The 17,759-nt window shown below is 37.0% G+C and overlaps 1 protein-coding gene across 3 annotated transcripts in view; it reads right to left on the reverse strand.

Annotated features, from left to right (window-relative positions):
- Positions 1 to 9,883: 9,883 nt before the first annotated feature.
- The window catches only part of LOC134851818 (E3 ubiquitin-protein ligase hyd-like), a 29,815-nt gene continuing 21,939 nt past the window's right edge, over positions 9,884 to 17,759 (reverse strand). For all 3 annotated transcript variants that reach the window (XM_063868073.1, XM_063868072.1, XM_063868071.1), the window contains 6 exons: positions 15,884 to 17,521; positions 15,135 to 15,758; positions 13,937 to 14,332; positions 13,033 to 13,134; positions 12,488 to 12,655; positions 9,884 to 10,686 (listed from right to left, as the gene is read on the reverse strand). In XM_063868073.1, coding sequence (XP_063724143.1) covers positions 10,240 to 10,686; positions 12,488 to 12,655; positions 13,033 to 13,134; positions 13,937 to 14,332; positions 15,135 to 15,758; positions 15,884 to 17,521 — 3,375 coding nt within the window. In that variant the 3' untranslated portion in view covers positions 9,884 to 10,239. The remainder of the gene's footprint in view (positions 10,687 to 12,487; positions 12,656 to 13,032; positions 13,135 to 13,936; positions 14,333 to 15,134; positions 15,759 to 15,883; positions 17,522 to 17,759) is intronic.

Here is a 17,759-nt window from a genome sequence, read left to right on the forward strand (position 1 = left end):
CCGAGAGTTTTATTGGATTGTGCTTTGAGCAATCAAAGACTTTACGAATTCAATTGTTGCATGGACGAGACAATTACAACAGAACGCAACATCAAGCAGGTTGTTGGAACTTGTAATAAATTGTACCGCTTGTTTGAACAGTTTTTCATCAAATAGGCCACCATTTTTTGCTCAAAATCGTAGCTACTTAATAAACTCTCCCAATAGGTTTTTAAAAAGCTTATGTCTCCGCATTCTAGGAGCGACGTTGTCTTGGAAAAATGTACTCTATTTCTTAAAGTATTCTTCATTATATCGGTATTTGCAAGTAGAGGCTAGGCTGTAAGTAACGCAAACGTCAAACTTGTAATCATTTAATTTCACTTTACATGCTAAACACGAGTCAGGAAAATTGTGATTTAATTCAAGAAGATCTATAATGTTTTTGACAGCGATCAGTGACCCGCCATAATTTTTTGTATCAATATCATGTAGTATCAATATCATGTAGATATCATATCGGACAGACCAGATGAAGAAGTGTTCGGATAAGATTGCATTCGACAGTTTGATCTCCTCTCAGTCTTTACCAAGCTTAGCAAGTTGAGTTGCAGAATGTTAACAAAACCTAGTCAAGCACTTTTTATTTTGCTTCATTTTCTACTTTCAATTCATTAATGAACAGTTCAAGATTTCTAATGTTCAGCTTCTCCTTGGTTACACCTTCATCCAGCAAAACTACCTTTTCTTCAAAATTCAGTTGTCTTTAGCTGCTTCTCCTCCAGAGCCGGAGAGAGCCGTGAGTAGATATCTGCCCACATTTAACAGGCATTCTTTTCTCTTTAGCCCATGCTATGATTAGATGAGCCTCATGGTCGCTTGCATTTTCAACAAGAAGGATTTGCGGCACTGTAGATTTTCATCTACCAATTACATTTAGTATTGCGTTTACTTTTCTGAAAGTGGTGAGAAAATTTTCTCCTTTGGATCTCTTTGGGTTTTCGGGGAGGCCTTGAAGTCGAAAACTTGTCTGATATTCCGACAGTTTTTTCTTGTGTTTCGGTTTTTCAGCTGCTGGGTCGATTCACCTCCTTTGTGATTTTGTTTCCAACACACTTGATTATCTTCTTTCAACTTTCTCCTATGTCTTATTTAATGATTCCACATTTTCCTTGTCAATTTTTACTGTCAATTTCTTTAGTAGTTTTTGCAAGTTTGGTCCTAAATTCGCTTTCTCTATATTGCACTCCCTTATAATTTAGTCGTGTTCATTAATCTCTAAACAATTGTTAGATAACAGCATCGCATTCACACCCAACTTCCGTATACTGTTTAAGGCGACAATTGATAGAACGGTACCTTCAGGCGCTCGATGTGTGTGACAATTGCATGGTACGCAGTGATATGTTTTCTTTCAGTTTCTTTGATATCGGTTTAACAACTTTTGCTAACATGCATGTGGTTACAAGGCAAATATATTTTGCATGATGAACAAACCAACAATTGTAAATAAATTTATTTCCGATAATTTAATTTGTAACATCACGAGTTTAGCCGTTATAACACTCAAGAGAACTATCGAAAAAAATTTTTAAAAATTTAAATCTTAAAGTAGAGACGAATAAGGAAAAGATCCAAACATAGGTTACATAAAAACTCGTTAACTATACCCCTATTTCGCTTCTCAAAATTTCCATTGATTCTGCTACATTTTCAACAGTGTAGAACAATTTTCAGATTATGCAACAGTTTCCGCATTTGCAAGATAAAATTTCAAAATACGGCTCTTAATTGTTAACGCAAGGACTGGTTCAGTTCGGTATAACAAACAAAACTACGACCCCATTTTTTTGCAGAGCGCGCTTATAAAAAACGATCCGAAACAACCAGCTATATTCGGTAATTTCGGAACTCCGGACAAAATTTTTACGACGAAAAATTTTACGTTACAAATATTTGTACGCGGAATCCATGAAAATTTTGAAAATGCAATCCACTGACATGTTGGAACGTGTTTGAAGACTTGTCTCTGGAATCCAGTAAAATACAGACACCAAATTGGGCCTCTAGCCAGTGCACGTTTTGGCCTCGTAATGAACGGTTTTCAAAAATAATATATGCATAGAGGGGAATAATCAATAAGATACAAGATACAAAGAGGCAAGAGGGTATAAATAATTAACAAGAATAGGTTACATGTGGCTTTTTTGTGCATATTGTAAAATAAAATAAGATCGGTCCGATTGACTGCCCTTCCCGAGTCCAGCGATTAGGTTCAAACAAATTGGATGTTAACTTTGTTTCAGATGATTTTTCTTTGTTTGCTGGCAAATACCTTTAACTGTGAGCCGACTTTGAATGCATAATACAAATTGGCTCTTTTCTAGTCCCCCCTTTGATTTTTTCTGAAAATCAATACATGGAAGTCAATTTAAATGGACTTTTCTTAATATAAACTGCATTAAAACGTGTCAGCGTGAACAAGTGAACAAATTTTTACATTTCTTACATGCAAAACGCCTGAGGAATAATTTTAAAATTTCAAACAGCTTAATTTTGTAATTTTCCGAGGGGGGTGGAAAACTGGAAAAGAGCTTTTATTTTAAACAAAGAAGTTCAAATTAGTAATAAACCTTTCCATAAAATCAGTTTTTTGCTTTCGCAGTCTACTTTCAAACCCATCCGCTAAGTTGTGTTGCTTCTGATTATTTTTAGTTTCTAATAACTCTCGGCTTCAAAACTTGACATCTTGAATTTTCTCTTTCTCGCAAACTGTTTTCGCAGCCATCTCAGAACCTTCGCACTTGGCGCTGACCAACGAGTAGGTCAACATTGTTGAACACGATTTGTAACGCAGGGGCTCCGATGGCTTGCATTCCTTGCACCAAACGTCCATGTTCTTAATTGTAAATCGGATACAATATCAGGCCATTCGACTCTTTCATATCTTTTACTTATTTAGATTAGTCTAATTTTTACGCATGCCTAGTTTTATAATAACCATGTAATGCGAAAAACTTTCAAAAAAAAACGTGTCATTCTATATGAGTTTAGCTAAACTTGAGCTTAGTGGACGCCCCCTTCCCCTCAGAAATTCGACCCACTGACTACCCAAAGGGTCCCCCTTTGACACTATATTAAGACATCAATTGACTGTTTTTCGCTCCCCCCCCCCCACCTTTGAAATTCAGTTTTGCCGTACTTTTTTTACCGTTGTCATAATGCAAAGAAAGTTTGCATGGTGAGCAAAATAACTATCGTGAAAACATTTTTCTTCATACCCAGCAGCGAATTTGGGCGGATTTGGGATTTCATAACCAGGGGCGGGCGAACGCTTCTTCCCCCTTCAGGGAAACTATTTAGAGATATTCAGTTTTAGCTGACTCACCCTAAAAACTTTCCCATCGAAGGGAAACTATTCAGAGATATTCAGTTTTAGCTGACTCACCCTAAAAACTTTTTAAAAGCGCCTTTGCCGCTAATATATTCCAATTTTTAGTGGGCAGCACGTGCCGAAAAAACGCACAATTTTTTGGTCAAAGTTTTCCAAAAAATGCCTAAAAGAGCATTTTTGGGAGTTTTTTTTCAAAATTTGTCTGCGGCGCACAAATTTGGTTTTAATGGGGTCTTTACAGTGATTTGCGAGAGATCGGAAAATCCATTTTATCGACCTAAAACAAATTGGATTTAAAAAAAAAAAATCCGCTCCCTAAAGAAAATCCTATATTGCACTTGGACTACATGATAGCTTGGTTTTGCTTTTCTGCAGTCTTATCCCAGCTGACAAACATTTCAATTACACAGGTTTATATGTTAAATTTTAAATTTAGATTCAAATTGTTATCCGATTTGGACTATGAATTTCACGCGCTATTTTTAGTGAGCCAAATTTAGGGTGGCGTCCCTCGTGCTTTAAGGGCCGAATGCTTGAAAATAATTTTAGCTTACTTTCAGCTAATCAGAATTGAGTATTCAAAATCTTGAAGTAAATTGCAAAAAACTCAAAGTAAGAAAATAAATCCAGGACATTAGTGTTAATATTGACCGATAGGATAATAAGCAGACGAGTTTTCAAGACTGAAAAACTCTTATGATTTTAAACTCATTTATCTTGATGATTATCTGAATAATAATGCGATTGTAAACCGCAATTTATAAAATTTTTGATTATTTTCCACTGATTTAAAACATTTTCTGTTAATATTGACTTCGATTTTGTGAGAAAGGCATTTAGCGAATAGAAACGCTTAGCAATTTTGATTGGTTAAAATTTTCCAAGCACTCGGTCCTTCAAGCATGAGAACCCTCCCCCAAATTTAGGCCAAATTGATTTTTATACTTGAAGGGTTTTTATGTTTGAAGAACCGAATGCTTGAAAAATTTCAACCAATCAATATCGCTAAGCGTTTTTTGGCTAAATGCCTTTCTCACAAAATCGAAGTCAATATTAACAGAAAATGTATTAAATCAATGGAAAATAATCAAAAATATTACAAATTGAGGGTTACAATTGCATTATTATTCAGATAATCATCAAGATGAATCAGTTTAAAATTGAAAGAGTTTTTCAGTCTTGAAAACTCATCTGCTTATTATCTAATCGGTCAATATTAACACTAATGGCCTGGATTTTGTTTCTTACTTTGAGATTTTCGCGATTTACTTAGAGATTTTGAATACTTAGTTCTGATTGGCTGAAAGTAAGCGAAAATTAATTTCAAGCATTTGGTCCTTCAAGCATGAGGGACGCCAGCGATTTTTAGGATACAGCCTTTGTTAAATTCATTGGTTTTCATTTCTCCGTACAGTTAAGTTTCACAGCTTATGGTGGCGCAATGAGTGAGCTCAACTTTTTTTAAAATCTGATAATGCCACCTAGCCTAACGGGTCAATATAATTGGGGGTGGTAACGTTCATAATTGAACCCCTTTTTTCTTTTTGTCCGAGCATTGAAAACCGGTTTTTCTCGACCAGTGTCGAGAAAAATTGGTTTAAAAGTTTTGAATTTTTTGTTTTAGTTCGAGCAAATAAGCAAGCGAGCAGGCTTTTTTTTTCCACACAAAATCAGCTACCACAAATAATCAATGAACTGGTTTGAGTGATATATCATATTAAAACCCTTCAGTTGTAATTCGAACGACATCAAAAAATTTCCAACATGGGAAAAACCGGTTTGAAATTTTCAATTTTTTGTCTATCAGGCTTATATTAGCTTAATAATGCTTATGTTAGTCCTTGAAAATTTAATTGTACTCTAATGATGTTGGTTTTTGGAGTTTTAAGCTTCATCTTATGATGTAAAAACTTCGGGAAAATTGTTGAAAACCTGTTTTTAAAATGTTTTATTTTTTTGAACCGGCTATTCTGGTTTATATTTTTCACTCATTTTGCTTGATATTTTTCCAGCTCTCTTCCACTTTCCCCATCTCCACCGCCTTTCAATTTATTTTTCGAAAAACCACGTTAAACTTGTCATAATGCAATGAAACTTTCGTAAACAAACTAACACTCATAATCAGATTTTTTTAATACTTTGCTTCGTAACGGTAAGCGTTTAGATATATTATCACGTAAATAGAAAATTGGAAAGGTGTGGAGAGAGGGTAAGGTTTGGAGAAGATCGCATTTTCCATGCCGATTTAATTCTCTGAAAGTTAGTTATTATTCGTGTTCGTTTGTCCAGTCCTAGCCAGAACATTTCCAAATCATCAAACCTCCCCCAACCTGTCCAGAGGTACTTGCTTCTGGCGTCTTTCACGAAGGCGTGCATGAATTTGATCTGGGTTTGGTTGAATGGCATAAACATTGTAGCATTCTTTTTGAAAAAAAAATCGTTAAGTTATCACGTCGTTATTTTGCTTTCATTCAATGTTGAAAAACTCTGAGCTTTACTATTATAGCATCCCTGTATGTAAGTTATACAGCCCATAATAATGAAACTAATTTGTGGGGACAATAAATTTGACTCCCTTAATGTTTCCATTTTAAATTTTCTAAGAAAAACTTTTAGCAAAAGCTGTTTAAAATTATTCTCACTGTCATAAACTAGACAATTTTGAATTGGGCATTTTGAGAGGTTAATTCTTTCGTTAATTCATTAGCAATGGAAGCGGCCAAAACAAATATGAGGTAAATATTGAAAAATTATTTTGACGTGAAAACTTGAAAACAGTTCTTCCCTTTCCTTCACAGTATTCTGCTGCTTCATGCGGATCATCAAACTTGTTAGCTTCACTCAAATGGTAGCATTTGTCCAATCCATGCACTGCCTGGAAATTCACAGGACACCATTTTAAATAGCTGGAGCTAGAGACAATATACAAACTCAACACGAAGAAAAATGCTGAAAAGATTAATTTCATCATCTTCGTACGCGTATGGATCGTAGTTTCCTAAATATAAAGTGAGAAATTGTTTTTTCGTAGAAAAGCGCGCAAAAATTTTCCCTCGTTTTTTGTTAGGAATTCATTGAAGTATATTTCTACAGAGTGGAAAATCATGGCTCTCAGGGCGCAGTGATCTACAATTAATTGAAACCTACCCATTATACCCCCCTTTCAAGTGACAAAAAAATTCGGCTCTTTTTCCTTTTCCCCCACCACCTCTCACGAGCTTCAATATATTAGTGTAACGAGTAGTTTTACGACGTTGAAAATGAAGACCAAATATGTTTCTCGTGGCGTTATTAGTCTGTATGTCGACTTTCGTAACAATCGGACAGTGTGGTCAACAAATTTACATGTGAAAATTAGCAGGTGGTGGGGAAAAGGAAAAAGAGCCAAAAATTCTATCTCCCTACACTGTGATTTTTTTTGGGGGAGCAAAAATTTGCTGAAAGACCCGAAGAACTTTTCCCTAGGTCAGAAAAAATTAATAATTTCCTTTCCTTCATCGGGGGGGGGGGGTAGGGTGTGCTGGGTACAGGAAAAAGAGCGGTTATTTTTCCTTTCCCCCTCACCTGCATTTTTTTTTACTAGTAAAGTTACTGATAACATTGTCCGATTGTTATGAAAATTGACATGCGGTCTAATTATGCTGTGCCAAACGTTTGGTCGTGACTCGTTATACCATAAAATTGATAGTCGTTTGAGTTGAGGGGGGGATGGTAAAAAAAAGAGCCAAAAAAGCAATTTTCGCAATTTTACTTAAGTTTATTATTTTATATTTAAGTTTTTTACGTGAATCAAACTGGCCGTATCCGGACGGTACTTGAAATGGTTCCAATGCCCAATTACTTAAAGTGAAAAAAGATCAAAACTATAATTTTTATATCTAATTTTGGCTCTTTTCCACTTCCCCATGCAAATTTCACCATGCAAATTTTCATTACATTCTGTCAACGTAAAATTAGTTTTTCAAAACTGAAGTTTAAATTTGGAGGAAAGTGGAAACGAACTCAAATTGTTGGCTCATATAATAACGCATGAAAAAACTCAAAAACTGGTTTGAAGGTTCGTATATGAGAATCCAACAACCTAGGGCCTTTTTCAAACTCCAACTTGCACTTTTTCATATTTAATTTTTTTTGCTCATATTGTCCGATTATTACAACCATTGGCATGCAGACTAGCCAGGTCATAACAAGCATAGATAGTCGTCATGCTACGCTGGCTCTTTTTCTCTCCCCTCACCTCGTCTTTTTTCCATTCCTCCCATTTTTCGAAAATATTGGTTTGTATGTTTGTTAAATGTCTTATTACGGTTAGATGCGTGATGTTAAGGTTTGAAACATGAAAAAAAATCTGTGTACAGTTGTCAGTTTGTTCATTGCATTATGACAACAATAAAAAAGCTTTTCAAAATTGAGTTTGAAAGAGGGAACTGGAAAAGAGACTTCACAATTACTGATTTTTCTGTCCAAAATTAAAATCCTTTTTTTAATTCAATGTACACATTGTTTGGACAAGTAACCATGGTTCAACTCAGTTTGAAATGTTTTTTCTTCTGCTGGTTAAGTTTTCTGTTACGCTTAACAGAAAACTGGAAACTTCTCGAACTTTGATTATCCCGAATTGTACAGCCTTCTTACCCCGCAATCTTCAAATATTCGCCCCCTGCCGACCCAAAAAAATCCTCTTTGGTACTTTTTTATGAGATCAAATTTTGGCGGACTGGCCTTAAAAGTTTCCAATGGTGCTGTCAGCGCCAATATATGCCAATATTGAAGGGGAGCGCGCACCAGGAATTGCAATTTTTAATGACGCTTTTTCATAAGGTGCCTAAAAACTCCATTTTGGCCTTTTTTTATACTTTGGTTATATAACATTTATGTGACTATTTGTTTTCTTAGCGAGCTCGCACAAAAACATTGTGCCAATGATTTTCAAATTTGTGTCCTTTATACATGCTTGTGATATTCAAGCTAAAATTCATCCTAAGAAAAATTGTCAGAAAATTCGTCAGAAAAATTGACAGCAACCACAAAGCTCATCTCGTTGTTTTTTTGCGGCTTTTGAGCAGCTAATCTGAGTTTTCGTTCATAAATGACTGCTTTCATCATTTTATAAAAGAGGCATTCAACTTTTTTTTCCTTCAAATGATGTTTCGAACTTTGAGCAAATAATTTTTTTTCAGAAATAACAATCACTCTATTGAAGTCAGGTGACTTATCTCAATTATCGCAAATCAGTTTTCATTGTGAATATTGGAGTTTTGTCCTACAAAAATTTTACACCTACTATGAGAATGTTTTTACTAATATTAAAAAACAAAGTGCCAGCATCAGTGAAATAGCAAAATGTTTCAACTATCTTTTGAATAGTCTTAATTAAATGACGATAAAAACGTGATATTGGCATATTACAATTTATGGTTTATCCAACTATTTTTAATCAAGAATCGCTCGAGACCAGTTAACGGACAATTGGAACATCCAGGGCTTTCCCTGATATACGAGCAGTAGTTATTATTCCTGCCTGTAAGCAGCACTTCGCAAACAAACGAAGGTATAAGGAAGCGGATACTAAAGTTTTCTTGAAACTTGTCGCGTCTTTTGTTTAAATGAAAAAACTGCCGCTTTTTTCTTGTTACAAAAATATTGGATACTGCAGCATTTGATTTTGTGACTCGAGGCAGAGAGTCGTTTGCTATATCCATTTAGTGGGTATAATTAGATCATATAATGGAGTTAACACGTCAATTTGGTACAAAGCTTTACGCTATTGTGTGCTTCTTTTCTGGCGTTGGTAAAAAGAGGACTTAACGCATCACAAAGCTCGCATCTGAGGAGCCATACGAATGAACACGCCCAAGACTCGTACGAAACTAAATGTGTCAAATCCTTTGCAGTTACCTTCAACACATACAGCCAACAGGCAGTTGGAAAAAAGTCAATGAACGCAAGGAAACAGCAAAAAACTCTACCTTCAATTTGCGAAATTCAAAAACGAAAGTTATGGCCTTTAAACTTGTAGAATTTTAAGACACAGAGGCGAAGCATCGCTTCGCAAACACTAGAGAGATTACGACAAAAAGCAGCTCCAGAAAACGCAGTTAAAAAATAGAAATAAGCTTCAAATTAGTGCCCGAAAAGTGTAACCAATATTTGCGACTTTGGATAGAAAAAAGGAAAGTTCTTAAGCATACACTGAGCTGACACTAGTGTTAACAATTTATAATGAATACTTTTTGATGAAATTAGTTCAATTTGTGAAAACTGAATCAATAGGTAGACTTTATATCCAGCAGAGAAATCTGCAAATTAAAATCCACTTTCGAAACTAGAAGTCGATCATGGAGTTTGCCTTCCTTTTAACATACCAACTGAACCGGAAAAAATCATAAGTCAAACCACGAAAAATCTATTTTTGAGCATGGAAAATTCCAAGAACTTGCAAAAAAAACACCAAGACCCATGCAAGAGTACTCACTACGTACATGACTCTTAAAAAGAGTATGTTAACAATAAATTTAACTTCTGATGGTAAACAAATTGCAGTACATTCATGACATAGCTCCACAACCTCTACACAACTGATGCTAAGTGCAAGATGTTATTCTTAAAATTATCAGATTATTTTCATCATTTGCATGTAATAATATCGTGCACTTTCACCTTTAAAACATAACGTATTCAGCATAAGTCATCATTTGTATTGTTTTAAGCAGAATACACAAATCAATGAGATCTCCTTCAAATTTGATGCGTGCAGTCTTAATGTTGCGAAAAACTTTTATTGAGTTTGAATTATCAACCAAAACTATTCGACTAAAGTTTATCTCGGTGACTATTGACTTCATGTTATGTTGCTCAAACTTTTCTCACACGAAGCCAAAGGACTTGACTTGTATGGCTTGGAGCAACTTCAGTTTCAGTTGACTCTTAGACGAGTAGAGCGGTATGTATAATCGTGAAATACACGTATTTGCAGATGGGAAATAGTTGTCATCAGCCGGTCTAAGAGTAATCGATGGCATCGGTTGGAATCCTTCCTCGCTAGCAGGTACGCTTGGACTTCCGGTCCAGAAATACATGAGATCCTGCAACTCTTTCTGGCTCATTTTTTCAACTACAGTCCAGAAAGATCGTTTGAACTTCTTAATTTTCTCAGGGTCGTCGCCTCCAGTTTCGTCTATGAAATTAGTGAATGTCGAGAGCTGTTTTGGGTCGATTGTCGAGGTTCCGTTCAACAGAAGTCTCAGGTCCTCGGCTGTCAGATCACTAAGAGCGCTTGGTGGCACCACTTCGTACACACCTCGACGGATCATCTAAATTAATTTTTACTTTTAAACAGCCAACTGACAAGTGGAAAATAGTAATGAACGCAAGGAAAGAAAACAAACTGACTTGTTTTTTTTTTAAAAAACTTCATCTTTCGAATTTTAAAGAAAAAATATATGCTTAAAGCTCTTGGAATTTCAAGAACAATTTTTAATTGGTGCTTTTTTTATAAATTAACCCAATTTCAGGAAACTGGTTGAATAAGTAAAATTTTATTTCGCCGGGAAACCTAAAAAAAAATTCCACTTTCGAAACCTGAAGGCGTTCACTTTTTTGCGCCATTTCTACGTTCGTATTTGGAGAGTGTTATTTACCAAAATTTCAATTGAACTCAAAAAGTGCATATATACCTAAGTGTATTCATAAATGCATTAATATGAATTAATGCACATCAGTAGTTATTAAAGCATTTTCACGAAAAATCACCTGTACCTATTTAAGAGTCTTCTTTACATTCATTACTCTTAATAAAAACCAGTATCGGATTTAGATTGTAACTCCCCCCCCCCCCCCCAGTGATACGATCCTCTGACACCTTTGGTGCTAATATACAAACATAGCCAATCGAAGATTGGATAAGAGTAATGAACGCAAGCAAACTGAAAAAAAAACTGACTTGTTTTTTTTTCAAAAACCTTCAACTATTGACATTTGAAAAAAATAAATGGCCCTAAAGTTCTTTGAATTTGTAGAGCCATTTATCATGGACACTTTTTGTTAAAAATAACCCAATTTGAGAAAACTGGATCAATAGTCAAAACTTTTATTTCGCTGGGAAATCGGATAATTCACTTCCATTTTCGAAATTAGAAGTCGATCACGTTTTTCGTGACCTTTACACTTTTGCTGTTTGATAGTGGAGTTTACCTTCCTTTTAACGATAGAAATGCCTTGAACTTGAAAAAAATCAAAGTCAAACCGCTAAAAATCAAAATTGAGCGTGAACAAGACTTTTTCCTAAAAAAAATCAGCAAGACCGATATAAGAGTACTCACTACGTTTTTACTCTTAATAATTGAGGGATGATTGCTCGCCGAAAAAAAAACCGCTGGATAGCCAATTTTCAAACACAAAGGCGAAGCTGTGCTTCACAAACACTTGAGAGAACACGACCAAAAAGCAGCTTTAACAAGTGAACTAAGAAAAAGTAGAAATAAGCCTCATATTAGCAAAAACTTGGCTAGGTGTCGGATTCGAATCAGCGACCTAACAAATTTTAGTTTCACGCACTAATCACTCAGCCTCGGATGCTTATATTCGGCGAATTCGGTTGGAAAAAAAGTTCGTACTAATACACTTAGCTTCGCAAGTGTTAAAACCCAGGACCACTTTGTCTGTTTTTCAAAAATTGCTCTTTTTTGCTCTGCCTCAACATGATTGGGCGAAGTTAGCACACAACAAAGTGAATAGCAATTATGGGTGATATGTTACATTAGGTGGTAATTTTTAGTATAGTGCATGCATTAAAGTCCAGAACTATAATGCATAATATAGTCTTTTCATTTTCAATTAATTGTACTACTTCTAAGATAGCTTTTGTAAATATATTACTCTGCCAAATAAAATGCTATTCAAAATTCAAAATTTTGACTTCTTTTGCCGAAAAATTGGCTCTTGAAATAAATTATAAATAATGAGCGAAGTATAACAAAAAGCGATCCAGCTATTGAAATTGAACCTACCACCTATTGTAATATATCACCCAATTCTGCACAAATGAGTAGCTTAGCAAATGATGTTGAAATAATATGCCGCAACTTACATAATTGAAGTACAATAATAACTTACCCTTAGTGGTTTTTCCATACACTGTCTCATTCTGTACTCGCAGTACCTCCTCACAAAATCGAACACATTCTTCGGAGTGACGTCATACTTGGCCCCATTGGGCACTAACTCCACTTCGCCCCCTCCCTCCTCCCGACAGAGAACCACAGAGTAGCTCAGACTCAGTTCCTTCAACACAAAAAAAATAAAGTGGGGGGGGGGGCACATTTTTAACACTTTTCTTAGAATAGGTGGCCCATTTTCTAAATTTCGTAGATACGTAACTGTTTGTTCTATTTTTGTTTAACAGTCTGCGATGGTTAAGATCATTTCAGAAATACACATTATGATCATTGAAAAGAATTTGTGCGAAACAAGTTCAGAAATAAAATTTTGACTGCACCATCCTCTGTTGCGATACTTAACAAACTTTTCATATTTAACAAAACATAAACAAGATACCATTTCTGTTTCTTTTCTATCCAGTTTTCAAGAACTGTTCATAAAATGTGTTACACAATTTAGATGCATCAACTGAATGCCAGCTATAGTGGCATATCTATCACCTTGAACATTTCGGCGGCTGCAGGGTCCATGGCATCTAGCACCAGCTTCCGCATGCTCTCATAAGTCACGGGGTCAAAGAAGGCGAAGTCATGCCACGAGAGCTGTTCGAACAGAAAAAAAATCAATTCTCACATAAAAAGTTACCGGTTCAAAATTTTCAAATAAGTAAAACTTAGCACGTTAGCAGGGTTGCAATGTTTAAAACATGTATTGTTTAAAACGCGTTTATCCCAGCGTTTAAAACAATGTAAAAATTAGCGTATAAAACAACTTCCCCTGATTGGCTGATTTTGTTAAATGAACTGGGGGAGGGGGATGTAGCAATAAACAGGGAGAAGCTCTCGACCAGCTCAGCAGGACTTGAGAGTATGTTCAGCACTATGGAGTTCATCCAGGATGATCTATGCAATCGGCTCAGAATTGAAAACTCAGTTTCATCAAGCGCATGCTTTGAAGTACTTTATTGTTTAAATTTGCTGTTTTTTTTTCGTTTAAAAAAAGTTTAAAACGTTTTGTTTTATCGAAACGTGTTTTTTGCAACCCTGAAACTTAGGTAGTTGCAAAAAGTCAATAAAATTAAGAAAGCCGATATATTTTTGAAACCAAATGTGAGTTGCATAAAACATTACATCAAAAAAAAATTTCCTAGAAGACTAAGCTCATTTAGAAATCACATCATGAGCAGTACTAAAATCAAAAATTAAACTTTTGAGCAGCAATGAATCCGCTTCAACTATCCTTTGCTGTTTATATGTCATCGAAACTTGGCAATGAATGAAATGTGCGAATTCAGTTTTAAAAAATTTCATAATCATATCATATTATATAAAACGCACTATTATATCCAATTGTGTAATTCGTTACTAAGCATTCGATAATACTTGGTGTAGAAAAAGGACTGACCTCTTTGTGAAGAATATACTTGAGCACGTGTCTGTTCAACGGAAGCGGGATCAGTTCATTCTGCAGCAGACACAAGCCAATCAACCTTCCCACATTTCTGAACACATCCAGTCTCTCTTTCGTACATTTTCCCAGTCTAGGAGAATAGAATCCGGTTTTTCCAGGTTGGTAAAATAGTGGCGCACTTTCGTCATCATCAGGAGCTGCAGCACCACCGAGCACGTCTGCAGCCGACTTGGATGTCGGGTTTACCGAGGAGTTCAGGCCTGAGCAGCTCATTATTAGTCCGACAGCTTCATCTACTTTTTCTTGAAGGAGCTCCAGATCGTTTTTCAGTTGCGTCAGAACACTTCTGTCCAGTTCCACAAGCATTCCTGTTATTTTGCTCCCATGTGTCTAAAAACAATTACAATTGTCATTCAGCATTAATTTTGTTTAAAGCAGCTCTTTAAGTTAGTTTCAAAGCAAACCAGGGCTATCATATTGTTACCTAAAGCTATATGAAAAAAAAAACACGTTAAAAACAAAATTGAGTTTTAAAATCACTCATCGAGTTGTTTAAAGAAAAGCCAGCTCTCCAGCCTTCTGAACGCCCAAAGGACTTCGGAGTTTTCCATCGATGAGTCCAAGAGTTGAGAAACACCGCTCCAATCCAGCATTGGAGGCTATAGGCTGGGCTTAGTCGAGTAGTTTTTTTTCGATGAAATATTAAAAAAGGACTGCATTCGAATTGGAAGCTCAAAATGTTAAAAACAATGTGTTAATAACATGTTAAATATAGGTCTGTTAATAACACCTTGTTAATAATATGACAACCCTGCAGCAAACAATAGCTCAACTTAACACGAAATACAGGTTCATTTGTTCTCAATTATAGTATTTTTTAGCGTGATGGGGGGATGAAAAAATTTTTAGAGCTAGGAAGCACTGAGAAAGGCTTCACAAATTTGTTAATCACCGTTGAAAACATGAAGTGTTTTTGAAGCTGATTTTAAAAAAAATCCATCAAGCCACGGCAATAAGGACTTTAATGTAATTTTCACTTGACCCCATCTGACAACTACAGACAAAGTTCCTCGCCATCTCGCGGTCGGAAAATGAATTACTTGTATTCCGAAAAGTTTGAACTTTGGCGTCAAATTTATCTTTGCAGCATACAACATATTGATTATTCTTAGAAACCTTCAAAAAAACTAACCGGCTGTAGAGCCAACACAACTCCATAAATTGTAGCCTTGAGAGAATTTTCATCCAGTTCCCTTTGAGTGGGAACATACGGTGGGGCATTCACATTTAAGGTCAAATTAGCAGTGCCTCCGCCACTCAAAGCACTAGTCGAACTAGAATGACCCGTGGACGCCACAGTTGCCGCGTTAGTAGCCCCTGCGGTCGACTGAGATCCAATTCCTTGCGCCGATCTCTGACTTCCAGCAGCCGATGCATTGTTCGACAGAGCATTTGATGATCCTAAGATCAAAGCAGCCGCTGCAGACCTTCTTTCTAGCGATGACATTTGACTAGAAAAGTTAGCGGACGAGGGCAAATTACTCGTTCGCACTTTCCTGATTCTGCTCATAGGAGTGCTATTGTTCGCGGCACTCAGGGAGTCCAATTTCGGGAGTCTTTCATTCGTCAAAAGAACTTCCGCAATTGCTGTGTAGAAGCTTCTGGATACCCCGGTTCCTTCTCCTGGTTCATTTTTGAATGTAACCTTAACCTTGTGAACAGCCAGAGGTTGTCCAGGGTAGGAGCTGCGTTTCGAGTATTGTGAATTCAGCTGTCTCATGGTTTGCAGAATCAGCTGGCTGCGGTCACGCTCGACCTAGAAGAAATAACGAAAACTAGGTTTACAACCGTAATGAAAAGCACATTTTTTTCTACTGTTTTGAAAAACAGAATAATTTAGAATTATAGTTTATGTTTATAAAACAAAGGCTACAAACTTACGTCTAATGCAAGATCTCTTGTTTGGCTATTTCTTATTCGTTCCATTTCTTTCTTGAACCTGGCTTCTCTGACATCGAATGACGAAATCTCTGCCAACAAAGATCCTGGTTGCGCACCAACGTCGTCAATGAAAACCCTACCGAACAGTTCCAGAGAATGAGACCAGCGACCTAGTAAAACGTCTCTATTGAAGTTCGTCTCCACAACTTTGGGAACCCTAGGGAGCTTTCTAAGGGTGTAAGTAAAATCTGTCACATTTTCTGCCACCGAAGTTGTGACTTCCTCAATAGCATCTTGAATGGGATGCGGTCCTGTTATCTGAGAGTCCCTATTAGGCGTCGACGACCCCGGACCACTTGAAGATGACCCCGCAACATTGTCGTCCATCCAAGTTGAGCTATCAATCACCGAGTTGCGACCGGCTGCTTTCGGTGGCACACTTTCATCTCCGTGAACTTGTCGTTCGGCGGCCTCGGCCGCATTCAGAGTAGAGCTGGACATATCCAGTGCTCCTGTTTCAAGGTCATCTTCGTTCTCTCCTACTTCTGCACTTTCGGTGTCACTATTTGTATTTGAGGTGCGTCCAGCTCCGCCAGCTGAGTTGGCCGAAAAGAGAAGATACTCCGGAGACATAGCACCAGTGCGTCCAATTGAAGCATCCTGGGAATCCATGTTTTCAGTGGCGCTATCATTGCCGTCTCCTTCCCCTGTCCCCGCCAATCCTTCCCAGCTACTCTCAATTCGATCGTCCATTCCCATTTGAAGAGGCACAATTTCCACTTCATTTCTTTTAATCGTAATCGTATCATTTGAGCCTTCGGTTTGGTTTCGATCCAACGTAAATGCTTCGTCAAATCTAGCAGGACCAAACATTTCCTCTTTGCTAGCATGCGGCGTAAGAAGCTGAGGTCTTTCTGCTAGTGGTAGTGCCTCTGCGTAAGTGAGGTTGAAGGGATCCGGCGATGTAGCTCCTAGACAAAGAGTAGACGGACTTCGTCTGAAGAACGAGAACCCTTTCTTCGAAGGTACTGCTTCAGAGGGCGTGAAATCATCGATTGAACTCGAGCCGGTGGTAAGTCCCACAAAAATAGCTTCATCAAGAGAATCGTCTTCTTGGTCATAATCTTCCGTTTCCTCGTTGACGCTGTTAGTTTCTCCGTTAGGTCCGACCAAATTTACATCTTGCGATTTAATAACCGCTTCTTTTCCGTTTTTCAAATAATATATCATAGCGTCCAGAACGTATGCAATGTGTTTGAAAGCCGAGATATCAATGACTGGCAAAGAGTCGGCGTGTTCGTTCGAGTGAGATCGCATTAGAGATAAAATGTAGTTTAGAAAATCTTTCCTGGCCGCTGAGCTATCTTGCTGTGCAGCTCTTGACGACCTTGAAACTCCACCTTCAAAAGCTCTTCGCGAGTTTGAAATCGAGTTTGATTCGGAGGAGGAGTTGGAGTTCGAGTTGGGTCCATTTGTTGAGTTTGTGCCTCGGCGCTGGTTTAGGTTCAGAGGATGCATAGGATGAGTTGTATCTGTGCTGTTAATGAGGGCAGATCCGAATCTCAACTGGGCTTCAGCCGAGTCCAGAACACATGAGAGCCATTCCCACGTTATGTAGAGACGCTTGTCAACATATTCCTAAAATACATTAAAACGGTTTAAAGAAAACCAAGAATTAGTCTTAACGAGAAAGGAAAATTTTAAGGGCCGTCAGTAATTGCCTTGCTACTACATGCTTTTGTTCTACCTGTTAATATTTCAACATAAAAAAAGTTTTACAGGCCTAAAAACGAAAAAAAAATTCGACCAGAATGACTGTATTTGTAGTAAGATAGTCAGAGCTTTATGAAGTCAGGATTTATTCACGAGAGAATGA

This window comes from Symsagittifera roscoffensis, chromosome 7 (assembly GCF_963678635.1).
Source record: "Symsagittifera roscoffensis chromosome 7, txSymRosc1.1, whole genome shotgun sequence".
NCBI classification, from domain to species: Eukaryota; Metazoa; Xenacoelomorpha; order Acoela; family Convolutidae; genus Symsagittifera; species Symsagittifera roscoffensis.